This window comes from Emydura macquarii, unplaced genomic scaffold (genome assembly GCF_026122565.2).
Source record: "Emydura macquarii macquarii isolate MOO-44397 ecotype Brisbane River unplaced genomic scaffold, CSIRO-AGI_Emac_v2 contig_1253, whole genome shotgun sequence".
Taxonomy (NCBI): domain Eukaryota; kingdom Metazoa; phylum Chordata; order Testudines; family Chelidae; genus Emydura; species Emydura macquarii.
Window position 1 is genome coordinate 35,656,423 of NW_027131390.1, and position 23,581 is coordinate 35,680,003.

General features: G+C 50.3%; 1 protein-coding gene across 1 annotated transcript; it reads left to right on the forward strand.

Moving 5' to 3' along the window:
- The first annotated feature begins 231 nt into the window (after window positions 1–231).
- LOC137153291 (tumor necrosis factor ligand superfamily member 10-like) lies at window positions 232–15,571 on the forward strand. Its single transcript, XM_067548457.1, has 5 exons — window positions 232–527; window positions 7,781–7,927; window positions 8,815–8,851; window positions 12,039–12,146; window positions 12,510–15,571. Exons 1-5 carry the CDS (start codon window positions 294–296, stop codon window positions 12,950–12,952), a joined length of 969 nt encoding a protein of 322 aa, XP_067404558.1. The 5' UTR covers window positions 232–293; the 3' UTR covers window positions 12,953–15,571.
- Window positions 15,572–23,581: the final 8,010 nt, after the last annotated feature.

The following is a 23,581-nucleotide window of genomic DNA, read 5'->3' on the forward strand; positions in this document are numbered from 1 at the left end:
ATGTCTTTGTTTACAGGGTGAGCTGAACTTTACACACTCCATTAGCTATCCTGATATGGCAGGGAATCAAAATACTGCCTGGAAAGATACTGGAGCTGTTTAGCTCTGTCCCTACCCCCTACACACGCACACGGACACACACACGTTTTCTCTCAAGGCAAAAACTTTTCTCTAAACTGCTTCCTTGTGTGCATGTAGGAAGGTGGGAGGAGGATCCGAGAGACACAGAAGGGGATCAGAGGGGAAGTAAAACCAGGGCTCTCGTCTCGCTTCTGGGATATTTATATAATGCAATGGACCACCGCCAGCAGCAGAATAACCAGCAGTATTTCCGATCGGATAGCAGCGATTCCTCAGCATGCATGATGGGGTCCGGAGCAGGGCACAAGGACGAGCCAGGCTCCGGGAAGAGGAGGAAGAGGCATTGCAGCCCGGTGTGGATCGCCATGGCTGTGATGTCCATCCTGGCTCTGCAAATCGCTTCCACCACGGGGCTCTTCGTCTATTTCACCATGTCAATTTCCAAGGTGAGCCCAGGACAGCCCTGAAACTATACTCTGGGGTGTGGGGGCGAGAGATCTTTGTATTTCAGCTTTTAAACTCACTTTCTGGGAGATTCAAATGAGCTAGCAACTGGAGCTGTTAAATCCAAACTCTTTCGGGTGCAACCTTTGGTTTCTTTTAAGGGGTATTTTAAATGCAAAATATGGTTTTGCTTAAGAAAACTACTGGTACAGTATAGAAGGGTTTTATTTTCAGTGGTCTCCTTTTGTTCATGCGTTCAGTGCAGTCGTAAAAATCATGTTAACTAGCCTCAAACTGCTTGCTACAACTTTCCCCCCGGCCCCCAGTGTTGAGCCTCACTAGAAAGCTTTGGAAATGTGACTAATCGCTTTATGGATCAATGCAAAAAGATCGTTTGGGGTGAGCAATGCAGCTGCACTTAAAGGCTGGGTATAATCCTGAAGCAACATATAGCAGCCTGGTTTGATTTGCATGTTCTCCCTCTCTAGCCAAAGTTCGGGGCTGCTCTCATTTTGCAGTTTTAGCAACTGCATCTTGTTTAACGAACTGCAGACAAAGCTGCTGGTTTTGTTTGTGCATGTGGCAACCGCTGATCAGATTTTTTCCCCAGTGGCTGGGCGGGCTCCCGCAGTATTCAAGTCCAGCCGTGATTTGAGGGACGCCAGTAAAGCAATATCAGCTTTACAAGAAAGTGAAAGCGTCTCCACCTTCCTCAGAGGAAAAGGCAAGGTGCATTAATAACAATCAAAACAGAAACTATTGTGCTGCTGTAAGTTCTCTGCAGCGCAGGTCTCTGCCTGGGTCTGAGCTGCAATATACCAGTTCAAAACCACTCTAGCTGGCTACTAAAGGTAGAGAGAGGTGCCTCCTTTGCCTTTTAGGAAAAACCCTCCCAAACCCCCATGGAACTGGGGCATTTTGTACAAACAGGCACAAAATATTTTTCCTTTTTAAATATGAGATTTTGTTGTTGTTGTTGTTGCATCCGTTAAATCTGCTTGTCTTGCCAAACCAAGGAATGGGGAAGCACCACCGAATGAAGGGCGTTTGTGTGTGTCTGGAGCAGCACAGACCTAGAGGAATGTGCCTATTTTTGAATGCAGCTTAAGGCCCAGGCCAAGACTCTAAGGGGGTTCAAAAAAGAACTAGGTAAGTTCATGGAGGATAGGCCCATCAATGACGATGAGCCAGGATAGGCAGGGATGGCTGTTTGCCAGAAGCTGGGAACGACCCAGTGGATGGGTCACTTGATGATTCCCTGTTCTGTTCATTCCCTGTGACGCACCTGGTATTGGCCACTGTCATAAGACAGGACACTGGGCTAGATGGACCATTGGTCTGACCCACTTTGGCTGTTCTTATGTAAGACCCACCATAGCTTTCCTGATAACAATGACTGAGGAATGACCCAGTCTTTTATTCAGGGGAGAGGGAAGGAAATTACCTCCTATTAAACCAAGGGTAGGCTAACTCAGGGAGCACTGGGGACACAGAGAACTTTCCTTTTGTGTTTGGTGCTAAGATGCTAGGGTGATGAATGCCTCTAGAAAAAACTAGATAAAAAGCGATAGAGAGTGGAGTTTTACCATGAAGAAAATAAACTTTTATGGCTAAGTGACCTAAGATATGGAGTAATTACATCACATGCTTCCAGGTGCCATCTTATGCGTGCAGGGGCCAGGGAAGAATTTCCCCCTTCCCACAAACATCATTGTGCAATTGCCCAGCCAGAAGTTTTTGAGGGAGGAGGGGGGGGGGGGGTTGCCTTCCTTCGGTGCATCAGCTACTGGCCACTGCTGGAAGCAGTAGCCTGGTCTGGTGTGTCAAGAGTCAGGATGGTGAGTCAGGGGCCTAATCCAAAATCCATTAAAGTCAATGGAAAGATCCTTATTGACTTAGGTGGGCTTTAAATCAGACCCTCTGTGTCTCAGTGGTCTGATCTGTAATATCAGGCGTCAGGCTACTGCCAGGGCTCTGATCTGGTATTGCAAAGCGCATGTATTTTAAAGAGGAGTTGGAAGTTGGTAAGACTTGAAGAACCAGACCCCCTGAGCTCCTTGCACACCCCAAATGCTGATTGAGTTCACTGGGAGTGTGCATGGACAGACCATGCAGCACCAGGCAGTAAATCTGTCTCAGTGTAGGTAACAGTTTAAAAACTTGTAACATAATAAACAAGCCACGGATGTGGACAAACGGCTTTTCTTTAATTCAGCTGCCCAATCAGATGCTATATTGTAGAGAGCCCTCTGCCTGATTTAAACTGTTGAGATGCTGCTGCTGTTCACACCTCATTGGAAAGCTCTTAGAAGCAGTAGCATCCCTTATACGGATTCCTGCAACGGGTCTACACCTATTTGACAGTAACCATTAACAGGTTGGAAAATCAGTTCCGTGTAATGAATAATCATTTAGGCTGATTGGTTTAGCACTGACTAAGGATTCTAAATCCCATTTTCAAAAGTGATTTATGAATAGACTGACAAAGCTATTTAGGCACCTAAAGATGCAGATAGGCATCTAGTGTGGTTTTCAAAAAGTGCCTAAGCACATTAGGTGCCTAACTCCCATTGTTTTCCTTGGTTAGGCATTTTTGTAGCTCCATCATGCTAGGAGCTGCTCCAAGGAGTTTACAGTCTAGGGCCCTGATCCTGCAAGCTGTCCAATATAGGCAGACCCTTCTGCCCACGCTACACTCTGTCTGCTTCACTGGCCCGTCATGCTGGCCCAGAGGTCTGCTCATGTGGAACAATTTACAGACTCAGAGTCACAAAAGCCAAGTTACAAAGAAAGGGTGAGGGAAGAAGGATACAGACAATTATGTACAAATGTTATAGGAAGATATACAGTACACTAATGGATCATTAGTAGATACAGATAAAAGACGCGCTAGCTAGCCTCATCTTTCTCTCAAGCTATCATTAGCTGGCTGATTTCTTCTAGGCATCCAAAAGCAATGAAGTTCAAGATGTAAAGGCAGCGTTAGAGAGATCTGAATCAGCCCCTCTGAAACCAGGGGTGGGGGCTGAGAGAAGTGTGGTGCTGATCAGTGGGTATGTTTCTAGGGAGGGGGAGAATAATTTATTATTATTATTACAGAGCCCCATTGTGCTAGGTGCTGTACACAAACAAAGCACACAAAATGTCCCTGCCCCAAAGAGTTACTAATCTGAGATGAGACAACAGCTGCTACAAAGACGTGCAGATGGGGGTTGCGCAAGAAAACATGAGACTGTTCTGGCTAGCATGGGCAGTGGCCGCTGTACCGGCTGCACAGAGAGGTTTTGGAATGGCACGGGAAAGGTTTTGCACTTGCATGTTTCATTTTCCCAAAGGCTGGCGTCCTTTCCATTCCCTGGGACACCTGAAGTTTCCATTTCCAAGGTTTGTATGAAATGTACTAGACAGATAGTGGGATAAATGCCATGGGATAAAGAGGTAGTTACAGAAAAGTGCTAGGTCTATTACGCCTTCTTCAGGGGGGTTTGTGGAATTAATATTTTATTAATATACAAGAGCTGGGATAATTACATCCTAATTTACTGCTTATTCATGCTCATAGGGTATGTCTACACTACAGCGACGATACCCGCCTACTGTAGATAGTATAGCCCCCTAGTATAGATGCAGCCTACACCAACAGGAGCTCTTCTGTCAGGGTAGGAACATTGTTCCGTCGTCATACTGCAGCGAGCAGGGGAGTGGGGGGTGTGTTAGGCAGCATAGCTGTGTTGGCTAGGTGTGTGTGTGTGGTGTGGTGGGGTGGGGTTCACAGCCGTAACCGACATATCTATGCCAAGATTAACTTTTTGGTGCATACCAGACGTTAGTCTGAGCCAGCTACTAAAGTCTTTCCGATCTGGAAGAGATGTTGCTGAGGGAGGGAAGATTCCCAGCAGGAAGCCCTGCTAGAGGCCACCCTTTCAACTGCCACCCCATCCCCAGTGAGTTCACACTGAGAAGCAAAAGCGAGACCCAGCAGCTAATCAGAGGACACACAGTGAAACCCTTCCAGTTCCTGCAAGGTGAGAGTGAGACAAATGATTCAGCGCGGGGGAAGGCGGCAGGCAGCCTGCACTGAACTGCTGCCTCTGTGGGTACCTCTCCCTATGGGGCTGCCAGAAGGACCATGCTGGGTATTTTAACTCTCCAGCTGTTCCGTTTCCCATGAGTAATGAATTGGGGGCAGGATTGGCTTCAGCTCAGTTTCAAAACCACCCCCTACAGGGGCCCCTGGCTGGCGGTCTGAGCAGGGTGGTCAAGGCCCAGTTGTTCTGTGAGCCAGCTCCCCACTCCTGAGGGGAGCTGGGCAGGTCAGGGTTGAGGCAGACTGGAAGAGAAAGGGAAACATGGCCTGCTAGCACCCATACCCTGGAGCTAGAGGACTCCATTCTCCAGGCTGTGAGCCCAGCACCCCTCCCCCGCCTGCTTGTTTGTCTGGGCTGGTGAGTCATGCTGACTGGCGAGACAATAACATGACACCGCAGATCCAAACATCTGGAGGGAGGCTAGGCCCCTGTGTTTGTTAAAGACTGAATGTGTTGCACAAGGGCTGATCTAATTCTCTAGTGGTAATAAGGCAACGGGCGAGCTGCCCATTCCATGCAACAAGCCAGCATGTAGGGGCACAGCCGCCTCCACGCTAGACAGGGTACAGTGCTCCATTCCAGCTTGTCTCCTTGACTGAGTGGGCAGGACTCACTAAATCTCTGCCCTCCCCAACCCTGGGCAGCCCTCGCTGCAGCGCTTGGGGGCTGAGGGCACCTGTTTCCCAAGGAGTCAGGGCTATAGCGGCTGAGAGTCTGCCTCACTGGGACCATCCAGGACAAACCTTTGCTAACACCCAGCTGCAGGGTGGGATGGTTCTGGGGCTTGAAATGGGACCAGGTGGGCCTTTTGTCTCTAGATCACTGGTCACTGTGGAGTAACCCCAAATGTTGACCCTCTTGCAGCCTGTGAGAAATACTTCCAGGTCCTCAGCCTAGTCCCTACTGAAGGGGGTCCTGCCTCACAAGTGGCACTAATTGGCAGCCTGCGCAGCAAGGCCGAGGCCGGAGCAGGCCCTGGAGACTTTCAGGTGGGACGATGGATTCAGGCAGGCAAGCTCCAGCGACGACAAGCCTGCAACACTGGCCTCTTTGCAACGCAAAGCTGCCTTGCCTGCAGCGCTGCCGGCTGCCTGCGTCACCTCTTGCTGATGGGAGATGGGCTGTGTTCATTGTGGGGATGCTTAGTGGCAGGGCGATCAATCCAGCACTAAACACCATGTGCACTCGCAGCCCACGTGCCTCACGGCCACAGGAGGGCATCTCATTTGTCACAGCCGTCATCCAGGTTAGGAAATAGCCACCCACCCCACGGGCTGGTCTCCGGAGGGCACAGCTAGCAGCAGTGTGCAGCTGGAAATGGGACTGCTCCTCCCCTCTGGGTTAATGCCACTATTTACTGGGGGTGGATTAAAGCAAGGGCTGGGGTTTGTGACCAGAGCAGGACCAGAAGCAGCAGCCAGCTCCTATTGCACTGGGAGGATCAGAGACTCTGGAGTAGCAGAAAGAGCCCTGAACAGATAAGGAAGAGAGCTCAAAGAGCCAGATCCTGCCCAGTGCTGAGCACCCTCGACTCCCCAGTGACCTCAATGGATGTTGAGGGTGCTCAGCACCCTGCAGGTTCAGGCCATAAGTGATGGGGAGCTTAGTCCCAGGAGCTTCTCCAGCAGGAAGCCAAGTTCCAGCTTGTCTCCCAAGCGTAAAAGCGTTTGCACTTGTTCCTACTGGGCCTAAAAGTAATATGATTCCAAGACAGTTTTGGAAGAACAGTTAATTCCAGGTGCTGTTCATCAGGGATTCCTCAGGGCAGAGATGCGGGAGGGCAGCCTGTAAGAAGCTAGCCTTCTCATTGCCTGTCCTCTACCTGCTCTGTGGGTGGAGGGTTGTGGTCTCCAGGGCTGTTAAACCAGCATCTTTCACCACAGTTGAATTAATCCACAGTAACGTGGCCTACAGGCAGCTCTGCCGAGCAGCCTCGTGTGACTGTCCACACGCACCTTCACAACAGAGGAACATGGCTACAAACAAAGGATGAGGCATCCTGGGCCTCAGGCTGCATTTTGCTCACGGATGAGCCAGAAGCCACGTGTCCTAGGCTTGATTTCCAGGACTCTGAGCAGGAGATCTGACTGAAACGCCCCAAAGAAGATCTTTGTGTAAACTTGAAAGCTTGTCTCTCTTACCAACAGAAGTTGGTCCAATAAAAGAAATTACCGCCCCCCCCCCCCCCCCCCGTCTCTCTAATGTCCTGGGACCAACACGGCTACAACATGGCATGAAACTGCCTCTGACAGTTTTAGGTCTGCCATTAGCTGCACGCATCCTCCATCCCCGCACCCCCAGAGATGTATCTAAGCCAGCAACCCTCGGGGGTCAAAAATCCTGAATCAGGTCCCCCTAAAAATCACAAGAGGGGGGAAAAATCATGAGATTTAGAAAATAATGAGGGGGATCTTTGCCTCCTGTGACACTGGAGTCACATTTTCAATTTGCCCCCTGCAATCATGAGAGCTAGAAACTTAGCAGTTATTACTCTCCCCCCCTCCATATGAAAGCTCAGATTCTCACAGTCACACATGGCCCTAGCAGAATTTCCCCAGTTGGACACCTCCAGGCTGCTGTGTTTAGGTCCCACCACGCTAGATCCAGGTGCTCTTTCCCTTGGGCTGGGGAGTCCTCCAGCACTCACTTTCCCCTGAGGCTCTCTGACACGTTTCCTAGGCATATGCTCTGTTATCTCTTCACAAAAATGGAACCCTGCAGCCCATCTGCCATAGGCCTCAGGACCAATGCTGAGCCCGCAAGATGCCCCAGGAGTGTAAGCACACTCCATCCCAGAGCACCACCTTCATGGGAGCCTGGGTTTACAGTCACCTTTTCAGCAGCACACAACAGTGACAGCACAGACAGGTTTTGAAGGTTTCTAAACACAGTCACTAACTAGCACAAGAAATACACAGCTCCAGGCAAAATAAGAAACACCTACATACAGTTCCCTGCCTCAGTTTCCTCACCACTCTTGCTCATTTTCTAGGCTTAGGGCAACATCTCTGGGATGTCCAGGATCCTTCTATGGCTCATATCTTCTCTTCTGGATCGTGGAGTCTCTCTCTCTCTCCTCCAAGTCCATTTCCTTTGACCTTGCTGTCCAGCAGTGAGTTCAGAGGCTGCTTTGTTTAATTGATTCAACTCCTGTGCGTATTTTCCAGTTAAAAGCCCAAACGCAGGGGAGCTCAGAGGAGCTGAAGTGTTTGCAGCTTATCAACAGACTGCAGGATGTCCCAGACTTGGAGGAACTGATTGGCAACCAGTCCTGCCTCAAGTTGGCCAGCAGCATCAAGTCGTATGTGACCACGGTGAGTCCACCATGAGGCACGCACTGGGGGGTGCGGTGGGGGAGGGTGGAAGAGAAATAGGACCTGCCAAGGAAGACCCTAGACCACCACCAAAGGGTGACATTGCAGAAGGGGGTCTTGGACCAGTCCCCATAGGTTGCTAATTCCAATCAGTGCCCAGGTCAGGAGGGACTCAAAGTTGGTTGGTACCATCTGGTGGCTGATGTGAAATGAATTGGTGGGGGTCTCTCTAGTAGCTCATGGACATCGTGGAAGCCACCCTATCAAGGGATCAGTGGGAATTCCTTTGTTGAGCATCGCTGTAGAGGTGCCATGGAATGAATTCAGCTCCCTCTTTCACTCCCATCCTGCCTGCCCTGGGAGCATTACCTGCTACTGCCAATGAACATCAGAGAAGGGTGTGGCCAAACCAGCACTGACCATGGTTTAAGGAGACGGGCATAGATGGAAACCTTGCTCTGAACAGGGCTCAGCGATGGTTTCTGAGACGGTGCTGGACATGGTCTGTCCCTGTCCACACTTGCCGTCAAACTATGTCCAGTGCCAATTCATTGCACCCATTGCCAGCAATGGGTCAATTCCCTAGCGCAGCTGCAGCCTACATGCTTCAGTTTCCCCATCTGTAATACCCACCTCATGGGGGAGGGGGATTGTTCGACTCCCCTTATCAACCTTGGAGATCCCCAGCTGGAGCGTGGTAGAGTACAGCAGAGGGGCATTGGCAGTGCGTGCCTGGTGCTTTACCATGCCAGGAGGGCTTATAGTCAGACATAGCTTGATGACAACTAGAAGCAATGGCAGATCTGAGGGGCTGGGAGGGGCAACAGGACAAGGGGGAAGGGAGAGAGTCTCCTGTTCACTCATTGACTGTGCCTCTTCCCTTCCAGGTGACAGAAAACGTTGTGCGCAGGAGTACGCTGAAGGGTGAGTGTCTGGCTCCTGGCAGGCCGGAGCAGGGCAGTAAAAGCCTTTCCTTAAAGGGGACTGAAACTGCTCCGTCTGTTTTTAAACATGCAAAGATTTCACTCCTCTGGCCGGCTTGGGTCCCTGTTAAGCTTGACGGAAAGGGCCAAATTTCCAAAGGCGGCCTGTGACAGAGCAAGTGGAGTTTTGCACATCCACCTTCCCTGTGTGTGCAATGCTCAGATTTGTGCACGGGCCATGGTTAACGAAGCTGACCAAACGGTAACCCGACCAGTCTGATTCACTTCCTGCAGGTGGTTCGCTGGCAGAGAGCTGCACAGCATGTCCTCCAATGGCTCACCCCAGGGCAAACCAGCAGCAGCATCTCCATGGCTGTCACTGGAGTCACAGCAGGATAAAAGTGTCAGGGAGAGGAGAATCGGAGCTGTTGTGTTTGGGTTGCAAGCCACGCAGGGGAAGGTTTAAATCCAAACAAACCCCTTTGGGATTCCTTGTCACGGTTTAGACTGTGAGCTTTTGAGGACAGAGATGGTTCATACACATTTGTCCAGAGCCTAGCACAATCGGGTGGGTGACTTGGTTTTGGCCATTAGGGCACAATATAAATATGTAAGGATAGGAATATTGATTATTAGACCATTAGAACACATAATAAGAGGACCAAAGAAGTGAGTGTGTGGCTAAACAACACAGTAAAAGAAGCAGTTAGTGGCAAAAAGGCATCCTTTAAAAAACTGAAAGTTAATCCTACTGAGGTAAAGAGAGGGGAGCATAAACTCTGGCAAGTCAAGTGTAAAAGGAGAATTAGGCCAGACAAAAAAGAATTTGAAGAGCAACTACCCAAAGACTCAAACTAACAGCAAAAATAAATTTTTAAGTACATCAGAAGCAGGAAGCCTGCTAAAAACGGTGGGGCCACTAGATGATCGAGTTGCTAAAGGAGCATTCAGAGAAGATAAATTAATTCTTTGCATCAGTCTTCACTGCAGAAGATGTTAGGGAGGTTCCCCCATTTGACCCATTCTTTTTAGGTGACAAATCTGAGGAACTGTCCCAGACTAAGGTTTCAAAAAAGGCAGCTTTGGAACATATTGAGAAATTAAATAGTAATAAATCACGAGGACTAGATGGTATCCACCCAAGAGTTCTGAAGGAACTCAAATACGAAATTTCAGAACTTCTAATTGTGATATGTAACCTATCATTTAAATCAGCTTCTGAACCAGATGATTGGATGATAGCTAATGTGACGCCAATTTTTAAAGGCTCCAAAGGCAATCCTAACAATTACAGGTCGGTAAATCTATCGTCAGTACCAGCACATTGGTTAAAACTGTAGAAAAAAATAGAAGTATCAGACACACAGATGAATATGATTTGTTGGGGAAGAATCAACACAGCTTTTGTAAAGGGAAATGATGCCTCACCAATCTATTAGAATTCTTTGAGGGGGGTCAACAAACATATGGACAAGGGTGATCCCATGGATATAATGTAGTTGGGCTTTCAGAAAGTCTTTGAAAGTCCTTCACCAAAGGCTCTTAAGAAAGCAAGCAGTCGTGGGGCAAGAGGGAAGGTCCTGTCCTGGATCAGTAACTGGTTAAAAGATAGAAAACAAAGGGTAGGAATAAATGGTCAGTTTTCTCAGTGCAGAGAAGTAAGCAGTGGGGTCCCCAAAGGTCTGTATTGAGACCAGTACTGTTCAAATTATTCATAAATAACCTGGATAAAGAGGTGAACAGGTGAACAGTGAGGTGGCAAAGTTGGCAGATGATACAAAATTACTCGGGATGGTTAGGCCCAAAGCTGACTGCGAAGGGTTACAAAGGGGCTCTCACAAAACAGGGTGACTGGGCAACAAAATGGGAGATGAAATTCAATATTGATAAATGCAAAGTAATGCACATTGGAAAACATAACCCCAGCTAAACACAAAATGGGAGGGAGGGTGTAACTTAGCTGTTTCCAAGATCTTTGGGTGATGTCACTGTGGATAGTTCTCTGAAAACATCCACTCCCTGTGCAGTGGCAGTCAAAAAAGCTAACAGGATGTTAGGAACCAGCAGGAAATGGATAAATAATAAGACAGAAAATATCATAATGTCTCTATACAAATCCACGATATGCCCACACTTTGAATACTGCATGCAGTTCTGGTTGCCCCCATCTCAAAATGTATTAAAATTGGAAAGGTACAGAGAAGGGCAACAAAAATGTTTCAAGGTATGGAACAGCTTCCATATGAGGGGAGATTAAAAAGACTGGGAGTGTTGAGCTTGGAAAAGAGATGACTAAGGGGGGATAAGATAGAGGTCTATAAAATCATGACTGGTGTGGAGAAAGTGTTATTTACTCTTTCATGTAACACAAGAACCAGGGGTCACCCAATGGAATTAATAGACAGCAGGTTTAAAACAAACAAAAGGAAGCACTTCTTCACACAGCGCACAGTGTGGAACTCGTTGCCAGGAGATGTTGCAAGGTCAAAAATACAGTGGGGTTCAAAAAAGAATGAGAAGTTCATGGAGGACATGTCCATCGATGGCTATCAGCTAAGATGGTCAGGGATGCAACCCACGCTCTGGCTGTCCCTAGCTTCTGACTGTGAGAAGCTGGGACAGGATGGCAGGGGATGGATCACTTGATGATTGCTTGTTCTCTTCATTCGCTCTGTAGCCCCTGGTATTGGCCACTGTTGGAAGACAGGATAGTGGGCTACGTGGACCATTGGTCTGACCCAGTATGGCAATTCTTATGTTCTTACAGAAACATTCTTTTTGCAAAAACCAGGGTGGGCTTGTCAAAGGAGCTAACCGAGTTTGGTGCTCAAATGCCAGGAAATTTCAGTGGAGGGTGGGTGGCCAACTCCCTGACTCTCCTTTCCAAATACCAGCTTTCATCCTTAGGTTTAAACGAATCCGACAGTCCACCCCACCCCCCAAAATGCACACCACTCTATCTGGGCAAGGCTGCATTTCTTCCTCTATGTTACGGCTAGGGGAGCTGAAGCAGGAGGAACTCATGGCTCACAAGTGCCTTTCACCTGCCCTGTAAATGCCTAATGGTAAGAGCAGGTCTCACCATTCTGGCTTCCCAGCACTCAGGTGCCAAGTGTTGCTGTGATGTGCGTGCATGCAAGTGTGCTTTACAGCCTCTCACAATCCTTGTTCCTTTCCTTCCACCCTAGAAGCCATGAGGAGCTATTTCAACACCTCCAACGGGCAGCTAGCTAGAAGAGCGCCTGGCAAGCCCTCCGCCCATCTCACGCTCAGGCAGCAGACCCCTTCCCAAGACGGTGAGTCTGGGCTCCCGGTAGGAGACCAGTGGTGCCCAGGGCCATGTGAGCTAGGGGGCAGGAAGGGCACAGGAATGAGGAACCATTGGGCTGGTGGCAGGTATTAGAAGATAGGCTTGTGGCAGGGAGGGAAGAGGATTTTGTTAGCACCTCCAAGTAAGGTGTGGAGCTTCACATTTTGGGCAATTCCTCCCCCACCCCAGTGCTCCTGATCTGGGCTGGGACCCTGGGTTTGTTTGTGTTTCAGACCCATCTTTGTTTATTATCCATGCATCAAGTCCAGCAGCTGGGTTTATGCCCAAGTGTAAGATGCCATTTGCTCCCGCCAGCCCCGCAGTGACCTCTGCCTGCATTCTCCCCTAGGAAGCTCAGGACACTTTGGGGAGCTCTCCCAGTCCTGCAGACACCCCATCACCAGGTGGGAGGACAAGACCATGCACTCACATCTCCAGAACATCACCTACCAGGACGGCAAGCTGAGGGTGAGCCAGGCGGGCAAGTACTACATCTACTCACAGATCTACTTCCGCTACTCCAGTGAGGGTGTTGCAGACCGCAGCTCGGGGCACCAGCTGGTGCAGTGCATCAACCACGAGACCGCCTATGGGCAGCCCATCCTGCTGCTCAAGGGCGTAGGCACCAAGTGTTGGGCGCCAGAGGCAGACTACGGCCTACATGCCCTCTACCAAGGCGGCCTCTTTGAGCTGAAGGCCGGTGATGAGCTTTTTGTCTCAGTCTCGTCCCTGGCTATCGATTACGACGATACAGCGGCTAGTTACTTTGGGGCCTTCCGGCTCGACCTGTGAAGGTGTGGGGCTGTGTTTAAACCCTCCTCCCATTGGACGATCCCATTGCAGACTCTTGCTGTCGTTGGCTTGCACGGCCCAGCTACGACGAACTCATTCGAGGCTTTGATCCCACTGCTGTTCATGGACTGCCCCATAGCCACAGAACAGTCGTGATCCCCTATGAAACGCACCCCCACCCTGTCATGGATTCAGAGTCACCGGAGGAGCAGCAAACTGTGCGGGGGTCTCCAGTGAGAGCGGAACGGGGCTCCTCACCAGAGCTGGGTTGTTGAAGGACTCAGAGTATTGGTATCTTTGCTGAGGGCAGGCGCAGGGAGAGGCCCTTCCATGCTGTGAAACTCACCCTTCAGATCCCAGAGGGGGCAGAGCCTGGGGGGAAGCAGTTCAGCTGGGACCAAAGGGTTAATGATGGGGATTTCTCCCTATAATCTGCGAGGCCCAGAGCTTACCCTACACCCACTTCACAGGCTCTGCTGTACATGAAGGGTGGCCAGCGCCAGGCCTTGTAGCTGAGGCAAGTAAAACAGGGAAGATGCAAGTGATCATGGAGGAAACAGCTCCTAAGTCTCCTGAGCCCACGAGGGAGAGCTGGAGAGGACACGTGGGTTCAGCCAGGCCGAGACCCCTGGTGAGTATAAAAGCAAAGGGCAAGCAAACGCAGCTCTGCACATCACTCCCCTACTGAGGCAGGATCCCAGCCAGGACACCCACCCCACCTGTGAAAAGCACTCAGTTGTCAGCATGCTGCAGCCGGGTCCTACCCTGGGGAAGAGGCCGGGTCAGGGAACACGGATCTGCCCTGCAAGGACTGAGTAGAATGTATCTGATCCAGCAAGCACCAGCTTTGGAGATGACGTGACACACGCATAGCCACATCAGAGTGATGTGAGGGGATGGGCCTTCTTGCAACGTCATGGCATCAAGTCCGCACCTGGGGCCACGACACCACCACGTTGCCAGCTTGCTGTCCCCATAGCTAGGATGTGACAGTCCACAGAGTCTGAATCTAGGTCCTTCTCCCAGTAGGCACTAAGACAGCCTGGGTCCAGGGCATCGGCTGTAAAGCAAGCTGCATGTTGTCTCGACACAGACACGGACGGAGGAAATCAGAGAGCAGGGAGTGAGATGGCAGCAGAGCTCACCACAGGAGGGCAATGTAGGTCAGTATGTCGGGTTCACCCTTATTTGCTCTTCCAGCCCCACTGCACAGCTAGGTCTGAGCCAGCCTGCAGGCACCTAGAGCCGGGCCTGCCCCCCACACAGACGTGTTCTGCTTTAGCCAAGGGTGGGATTCTAACCCGATACAGTTAAACAGGGGCGACTCTGCAAGCGCACACCAATAAATCTGGGTAAGTGGGTCTTAACTCACATTAGCTCAAGTCAGTTTGTAATATCCACCTAAGTGAAACTGGTTTGAGACACTCTGAAACGGACTTAAGTGTCTGTTGCAGGGGACAGCACTGCCGGACCTAGATTCGCTTCTAAAGTTAAATGGGTGCATGAGCTGTGTAGACAAGCCCCAAGCAGCCCGGTGAGGGACAGCGGCTCCCACCCATCCAATTCAGCACTCGCCTCCTCTTAACTGACGTACGTTTTGCACCACGCCTCTCAGAAATGGCTCGATGCTGCCGGGATTGTGGGTTCATACTCCCTCCTTGGCATTTACTGCACTAGTGACCCAGGTCGGCGATGGCATGCCTGGTTGCTAATGGACAGGAAAGAAGAAAAGCTGGTTTTAGAAGCCATTCAAGGTGGGGTGTATTTTTAAAGGGACAGAACTAGTTTTTAGGCCAAACTAAGTTTAGGGGAGAGGACAGAACCTATTCTGAACAGAACTGTCGGCAGGAAAGTAGACAGATTTCAGTGAATGTTTCTCCCCAGAAACATTTAACAATTGGCTTTCCCTGGCTGAAAATGGTGCTGTGGAAACAGCATCTTCCTGCCTGACGTGTGGATCAATCCGTGTCAGAAACAAAGTGTGTGTCATTCCTGTCAGTCCTGCTGAGCCAGCGCATCTGAGAGCGTGCAAACTGGGTTCCATCCGGGCTCATGCAACACTAGGACCTGTACTGGTAACAAAGGCCTTGTCTGCACTGGGATTTCAGCCACCAGTAAAGTTCCAATTATGCAAACCTCTGGTGTGGACATAATAGTGTAGCTTAGTTTACACCAGTTTATCCTGGAGTTTGTTGCCCCAGTACAAATTGTGCTTCAGCTGTACATCATTCCTTACACTAGGGGTCTGCATTGGTACAGGTGCCTGGTGGCTAAAATCCCACCCTAGCCAAAGCCTAAATTTCAATTGCATAGCCAGTTTCTGCCCCCAATTACACCTTGAAGGCAGTGAGGTTGCACAGGTGTGCAGAGAGTTTGAATCTCTAGCACTGAATCAGTGCTGACTGGCTCGTCCCTAGCTCAGCATAAGATACTTTTGGATCCTGGCAGGCAGGAGAGAGACCCGTGTAATTACTTGTATATTCTGTGTATCATAGTAGCACCACTAAGACTGTTGATATGTACAGACTTGCTGGAAGGAAGGATATTCTCCAATGAAGAGTTTATGTGCTGCCCATCAGAGTGCATTTTTGATGTGAGATTTCTGTGCTTTTCAATAAAACTTGTATTCAATCACTGAGTTGGCATCCGTGTTTATACAGAATGAGGCTGTTCAGCTGACTTCTGAGTAGATGCTGCATGACCTCTGACCTGCCAAAACCAGTTCAGGTTCATCAGGCTTTCAGAGTGGTATTGGGGACTGTGCCTATAAGGGCTGAGCTTCCCAGACAAAGTCTGGGGGGGAGGGGGGGTGCTGTGTGCCAGCAGGCATCCCACCGGACTGAGAATAAAGCAGAGCTCTTGCAAACACCTTTCACTGCCACAGAGAGTCTCAGATACTCAAAGTTACTTTGATGTCCAACTCCCACGGAAAGTCAATGAGAGTCAGGTAACTTTGAGGACCTGGTCTGAGAGCTCACTGAACCCCACGCATAGCAACGGGCTGCTTCTTGCTGTGCCTCTTGGCTGCTTGTCATTAAGGAAGGGGGAAGTGACCTGGAAATCTGGATTTGGTGCTACGTTGCTGTATCAGGCCAGCCAACACACCCCACCAGGAGGGGAGAGAATCCAGCACTAAAGCAGAACTTGTAGCCATGGAACAAAAGACAAGCCCAAGCCCACTGAAGTCAGCTCCACTGAAGTGAATGGGAACATTCCTGACGACTTCAATAGAGCCAGCATTTCATCCAGACCCTTCCCACCGACAGCAGCGGGCATTGGAGCAGGCCCCAAAGGAGTGACACACAAGAGTATTTCTCATTTCAAGACCAACTCTCCTGCCAAAGAATTCGACAGCTCTAGACAAACCAGATGTCTACTGCCCCCCTGGAATGCAGACACCTACAGACTCAATCCGTGCACAGCAGGCCAGAGCCCAGGGTAAGCGCCTCTACTCACCCACAGGTCCCTGGAATCTTTAAGGTGGGAGCAGAGCAGGTTTAGTGCATGCATCGGTCCTGGGGAGACAAGGCATTTGTTGCGGCTTGTCTTGCTGCTGTCTGAATCTAAACTGGCCATTGTGGCTGAAAGGATGCATTGGGAGATCCATGCAGTCACAGGAACAGCCACATGCCTTCCTTCCCTCGGCCTGGTACACAATCCCCTGCCCTCTGCTAAGGTCCAGTTCTGCTGCGTGGCTTATAGCGAGTCTTGTTCTTGGGGAGCATGGTAAGGCAGGAAGTCTGGTCTGGTGGTTAAGGCACTGCTCTGTGACTCAGGAGATCCGGGGTGACAGACTTCCAGGGTGATGTTGGGCAAGTCCCTAAATCTCTCTGTGCCTCCGTTTCCCATTGGTAAAGAGCGCTAATAGCACTTCCTTTCTCCCGCTCCTCATCTCTCATCTATTTGGATGGCTCTTTGGGGCTTGGACTCTGTGAGCACATGCCAGGCATTGCACGTACCCATGTGTAATGGGGGCAAAGCTTGGCTAGACACTAGCTTGTTTCTCATTCTCCCTACCGGTGTGCATCTGTTCTTAAATTGCAAGCTCATTGGGATGGGCTTATCTCTAGTTATCTGTCTGGACCACCACAAACCACCATACATGAATGATCAGTGATGCTACACAGGATGGCAAGTCCATATATGGGTATTTCCATAGCTGGGCAGTCCAGGTGTGCTAATGCCTGCTTCAGCTCCATAACCCTACACACGTGAGCACTGGCCATCTCGGCCCCTCCCCACCCCCCCCACTGACCCAGCTTGCAAATATACCTGGCCCAAGATTTTCACACATAAAACCACCTAGTTTTTATAGCACTGAAGCTGGGAGCTGAGAAAGCAGATCCCCTGCAGTGTAAAGGGATGCCACACTCCAACTCACTACCGCAGGGACGGGGGAGTGAGTAGAGGAAATGTACCATCTGCTATGGTCTCATTCCAGCCCTCCACTAGACACAGCAGTCAAGCGAAGGGTTCATGCTGCGCTCTTGTGCATGGCACAGGAGCAGCTGATTAGGATTAAAGTTTGCAGATGGATTTGAAAGGGCACCTGCAGTAACCAGATGCCTCTTGTCATGCCTTGGACCCCTCTGCCAACAGGACTCCAGCTTGCCTATTCCACTGCAGCTGCACTCTAGGCTGAGGGGTTTTGTACTGTACCCTCAGCTCTCGCTCCTGACCCCTGGGCCAACCCATTTAACATGAATTCCCCAGAGCGGGTCCATTCCCACACCTCTGCCCACTGCAGCGACCACTATGTGGCATCTGCTGCCCACTCAGCAAACCCGCTCGAACCCTTGGGAATCGGCTCATGGGCTTCCTCAGCGTTTGCTCTGCCTACAGTTCCAGTGGCACCTGTGAAGGTGAAGAGCGTGCTTCCACCCTTGTCCAAAGCATTTATAGTTTGCGATGATCTGACAGCCCCAAACCAAGGCCCAGAGGCTTCTCTCTCAGAGCCTCCATCTAGCCTGAAAGGTCTTCATCTCCTGCTCAGCAAACAGGATCCTCTTCCTGGAACCTGGCCAATCACTTTAGGCCAGCAGTTTTCAACCGATGGTACGCGTACCACCGATGGTACGCGGAAGAAGGCTGGGTGGTATGCGCGACGCTGAATTCGCTGCCGCCGGAAGGGCCCTCCCACCCACGCTCGCGAAACTGTGCCGCCGAAAAGGGGAAACGGTGGAAGGGTTTTGGCAGAGGGCATTGTTCCCAGCATGGAGCCCGCTGTGAAACCCCGCCGCTGCCGAAAGTGCCGGTCCGCTGCCACGGCGAAACTCGCCGCCACGGCGAAACTCCGCCGCCGCCGCCGCCGCAAGCCACCCCCTTTTTTTCCCTGAGTGGTACTCGGGTCAGGTACAGTCAGTGGTACTTGTCCTGACTGTACCTGACCCGAGTGGTACTCAGGGAAGAAAAAGGTTGAGAACCGCTGCTTTAGGCAAATCCCTGTGTCGGGACTGGTGTGCGCATGAATAGTGAGTGGCCTTCAAATTTGGTCACAACAGGGTGAGTCCAAAGGCTAGAAAAGCCAGTGAACTAGATTTACCTAAAGATCCCAGGCAGGGCAGGTCCAGCACCTCCATCCTATTGGGGAAGGGAACAGCCCAGATGCTAAGGTGAGAGTCTGCGATAGGAAATCCCTTTACCAGATCCTGTACAAAGTGCTCAGGAGCATGCTGTCCTCTGCCCCAACAAGGGAACTTTCCTTGGCAGATGCCAGAGGAGCAAGTCGCACCCTGGCTCCCTGCTCCAGTTGCCCTGAGCAATCCATGCGCTGCCCCTTTGTTCTCATTTATGGCGGGAGATTTTCCTGTCTCAACAAAGTCAGTTTGTTGTTCGGCTGCCTGTGGCTGGGGAAAGGGGGCAGGGAGGGGCTGCCCAGACTTGCTCCTGCAGAGATTTGCTAAGTGCATGATTCAGAGCTTGCGAGAACTGACAATCCTAGGGAGAGGGGTCCCTCCCTTTCATCCCCACTGGTCGCTCCTTGGGCCCCGGCTCTCCCCCATCAGTGTGGGAGCCCAAATGGCCTCTCTTTTTATTCTGGTGCTGCATGATCTCTCTCATTTCTTACCAACTCTTTCTCCTCCATGAAAGCCGTGCAGACACTGGTCACTGTGTCTGTTTGTCCCTCTGTAGATTGGGCTTTAACAAGTCCAGGCGAGACCTTCAGTGACATCTATTGATATTGCAGGCCCAGCGCTCTCCTGAGTGATCACACAGCTCCATTTCCTCAGACAGCCAGGCATGTCACCCCTTTTCCTGCCTAAACACGCAGCTTGCTCACACACAGCCAGTGTTGCGGCTGCACGTCCCTTTCCCATTTCACAAGGCCCCTGCACTTACCATCTATGCTGGCGTTCCTAGAGCAGGATCCCATCCTGGTCGCCAAGGGGGGCACTGTTTGCTCTTTGCACAAACAGAGCAGCCGGGGCAGAGCTAGGTTGCATGGTCACGTTTAGGAAACCGACCCAAACGTGCCAGGCCTGGCCATGCTCAGACTGCTGCACGGGGTGGTTTCTGGTGGGCACCACTAGAGGGGTCACACACTAATGGGATGCTGGAAATCACTCTAGACAGTACCCGGCTTAGACCCACTCTTCCCCAGGCTTTTCCCAAAAGCACCCAAGTGACTTTCAGTGCAGCTTCAGCTCTTAAGTCATTTTGATGCTTTTGAAAGTTTTACCCATAATCCCCCAGGCCCATTTACCACCCCCCTCCCCTCCAATGACTCAATCTTTTAGGGTCCCCGTAGCAGCCGGCAGGCTGTGATTGCAGCAGGTCTCACGACCTAAGCAGGGTCAAGCTACCTGGTGCTGGATCCGAGAGCTCCAAACGCACCTAAGTGCTGCAGGAAGTAGAACTGGTGATTCAGTAGGGGGTGCGACTCCCTCCCAGTCCGTATTAAAGCATTGCCCCCGCATGGCAGTTATGCTGCTGAAGCTAGAGGTGCTGCCTGCCAGCTGACAGCATCTGCCGCACCCTGAGCATGCTTGATCAGAGATCCCATGGCACTTCTAGCAAGAGTCTGGGTTTTTGCCCTGGCCTAAAAGCTGGCCAAATTCCAGACTGGGTAATGGGTGGCTGGCACTTCAGTGGTAGGAAAAGTGATTTCCGTGCCTATTGGATGGACCTTGGGGATGAACAGAGCTGTAGAAGTGCAAGGCAAACTATCAGTAACTGCAACGTGACTGCAGGTGTTACAGCCTCGTGCAGTTCAAACCGTGCTGAGCAGCACACGCTGCTCATAGCATGTTAAAGAGAAGTTCTGGTATCATGTAGGATGAGGTCAGGCTCTTCTGCAAAGCCAAAAGGATGGGAGAGCCCCACCACACTGTCCCACCCTACACATCCCCTGCCTGGGGCTCTCAATAAATCTATAGTCACTCCCAAGCGATGCGGTCATTAGCTTTTCGGCCACGTTCCCCTATTTCTGGGGCTCACACTGGTGTTGCATGGAGCTGTGGGGCAGCATCAGTGCTGCTGTGCTAAGAAGCCTGTGAGGACTAGGTTCCCCAGGGACAAAGCAGGGCCATCTCCAGACTTTTCATCAGTTTCAGGCGCTGTTATCCAGCTGACAGGGAGGAGACCAGTAACAGCACAAACCCCTGGAACGGAGAAATTCTATGTCAGCCCAATGGGGACTCAGTGTCAGTCACAAACAGCCTTTATTGGCTACAGACAAAATGAACCCCAGCTGGCTCTGTTCACAGCACAGGAAACATATTTGATTCCAACCAGAGCTCCACTGGAGAGAAAGGAAATACAAAAGCTTGTAAGCATCAGAATAAAAAAAAATCAGCGGTGAAAGAGATACAGGAATGCAGCTGCCTCTGGGGTGGAAGACAGCTGCCCTTTTCACCATGACCAGCAACACAATGCTTTAAGAATGGAAGAAAGGAATCCGGTAGGCGATTGTAACTGCATAGGACTGTGGGGAAGCAGGACATTATTACTCAAACTGGAATTTGACCAGAGCACCCAACTAAGCCTCTCTTCTCACCAAAAGAGATCTTTTAATGACCACAAGTGGTCAGAGTCTCTGGTGTAAGGCTCACAGTGGGTTCGGCAGCAGAGTGCCCCCCGCATCGTGCCTGGGTGTGTGTTCAGGACTGATCCTGAGAACCTGACTGCTACTCCCAACGCAACTTCCCGGCGGTCCCCCCTACACGTCTCAAGCAGGCCTGGTGCCAAACAAACGTATGGGACATTGCATGGCCCCAGGGAAGGCCTGGGGTTCTGTGGCTGTGCTACATGGCCTGAAAATGGAAAGGGTGGGTGTATGCAAGAAGGGATAAAATAGCAGTGCTGGAAGGATCCGGGAGCTCTGTTATGGGTACGAACTACTCTCTGGAAATATTACCAGGTGCAGATCATTTACTTAGACTGGATCTCTGCATTCAGCAAACAGGAACCAAGTCATCACCTGCATCCATGATCCCAGCATAGAGCCTGTGCTGCAAAAGTTCAACCGTGGAGCAGGGGGAAAAGGAGAGGCTTTGCTGCACAGGAAGATGATTGGCTCTATACTCCCCATGCTCTGGCAACAGATCCAGAGACCCCTGGGCTTGCCCAATAGCACGATGAGGTTTTCAGTGCATGGGACGATATCACTGAACCAAACCGGCAATGTTCAGGTTACTATTTGTGGAGGGTGGTGCCTAGAGGCTTCAGACAAGATCAAGGTTCCACTGTGCTGCACAAATCCACAGGCAGTCCCTGCACCAGATTGCCTACAATCTACAGAGTTGCAGTAAGCAGCAGACTCCAGCCTGGCTTTACATCCATGTTAATGGATTCCCTAGCCATTTTTCAGCCTCCATCTGGCTCTTGCATCGCTGTGACATGGCTTTGCCGGGTCTCCCCACACAGTCTTTCCTTCTGGATCACTTCAGTCTACCATTAGTCTGAGTGCTCCTCTTCCCTGGCTGCATCACACACCCACCTGCCAACGCTGCCCTCCCCCCCATCACAACACCTCACACCACAGCCATCCCCCCGGATCACAACGCCTGCACGACATCTGCTTGGCCTGGATTCTGGCTAATTTGTTAATCCACAAAGCCCTTTCTTGGCTGGTGGCTGCCTTTCCTGAGAGCGATTCAGCCAGATGTCCCTGTCCCCACCCGCCACATTTCACCTCGGCTGTAAAACTTCACTTTTAAAAACAAACTCAATCCCTATCTATGCTCAAGTATGTACCTCAGATCCTGGGTGGGATTGTACTTAGGAGGCAGCCTGTGCTGCTGCCAGCTAGCTATCAAGGCAGTAATGCTATGGTTACTTGAGATTACTAGATCAAAGCTAACTTAGGTATGTCTACACACAGTGCAATCACGCCTCTGGCTGCAGTACTGACACCCCATGCCACAGATGGCCAAACTAGCTGTGATAACAATGCTGACTTTTGTGAAGGGCCTTGAGATCTACTGATGAAAAGCACTAGATAAAAGATAGGAATTATTATTTTGATGTAGTGTACACTGAATTTTTACTACAGTGAATTACAGGGGACACTTACTCTGCAATAAATGTCCACACACAGACTTGCACTGAAATAACTAAAGGTGTGTACGGTTTGTTTGTTTCACTTTCCATGTAGACAAATCTTAGCTGTTTGGGCTTTTCTGGATTGTCTTAGCTGTGAACCAACTGAGGAGCTACAGAAATGAATCGGTAATTCTAGAACTGCCCCGCAGCACATAGGAGACCAGGCTTCCACGGTGCTATGTGCTGTTTATTTGCAAAGAATGTGCACAAAGTTCTGTTTCCCTGAACACAGTAGGAAACAAACAGCAGGCAGTTTTCTTGCTCACAATGTTCAAGTCTACACCTTCAGTCACTTCTGTGTCCCAAGGAGCTCTCTTATGCTGCTCTCTCAGGACCATCTCACAACTGCTTCTCTCACTGTCTGCTAGCTCTCTCTCTCTCTCTCACACACACACACACACACACACACACACACACACACACACACACACACACACACACACACACCCCCCTTGCCAAACAATTCCTTAGATCCTGTTTGAAACTAGTCCCAGGGAATTCCTTCAATCTCCCTGGATTAGTTGTTGGTCAAGCTTTACCATGCATCCCCATTCCTTGGGCAGTGACTTCTATTGTTTCCAGTTGTCACTATGAAAAAGGGGCTTAGTTGCATCTTCCATTTGTCCTGCAAGAAGGGTGCTTTGAATACCACTCTACTTTAGGCAGGTGTGTGATTTTCTCTAGATCGAAAAACCACTTGATGGTAGCCATTTCCATCTTCCAGCATGACCAGGTGAATTTTATTAACACTACTTTAAAAGCAAACAGACCAACACATGCTTTCCAACACAACAGAAAAGCCACCAACAGTGACGTATTGTACACCCATTGTGGGTCATCACAATCTGACCCCCACTTGCTAGAGGTTTAACTTCCATTTCCTTCCATGTTGCATTTCTGGCTTGCTAACATATAATACAGTTCTCTATCAAGACTGAATGGGAATTTAAAGGGTTGCAACTTAAAACTTAACTCCAACACTTTTTTTAAACAAAGCTTAAAGCACTTTGATCAAGTCCCAAGTCGAAGTGGCATTAGAGCATGGATATTAGATATTCAGGCTTGCCAACCCCAAGTCTTCAAAAA

Coding starts and splice junctions, on each gene's coding strand:
- LOC137153291 (XM_067548457.1), top strand. CDS start 294: ATGGACCACCGCCAGCAGCAGAATAACCAGCAGTATTTCCGATCGGAT. Junction 528..7,780: donor TCACCATGTCAATTTCCAAG/GTGAGCCCAGGA, acceptor CGTATTTTCCAG/TTAAAAGCCCAAACGCAGGG. Junction 8,852..12,038: donor GCGCAGGAGTACGCTGAAGG/GTGAGTGTCTGG, acceptor CTTCCACCCTAG/AAGCCATGAGGAGCTATTTC.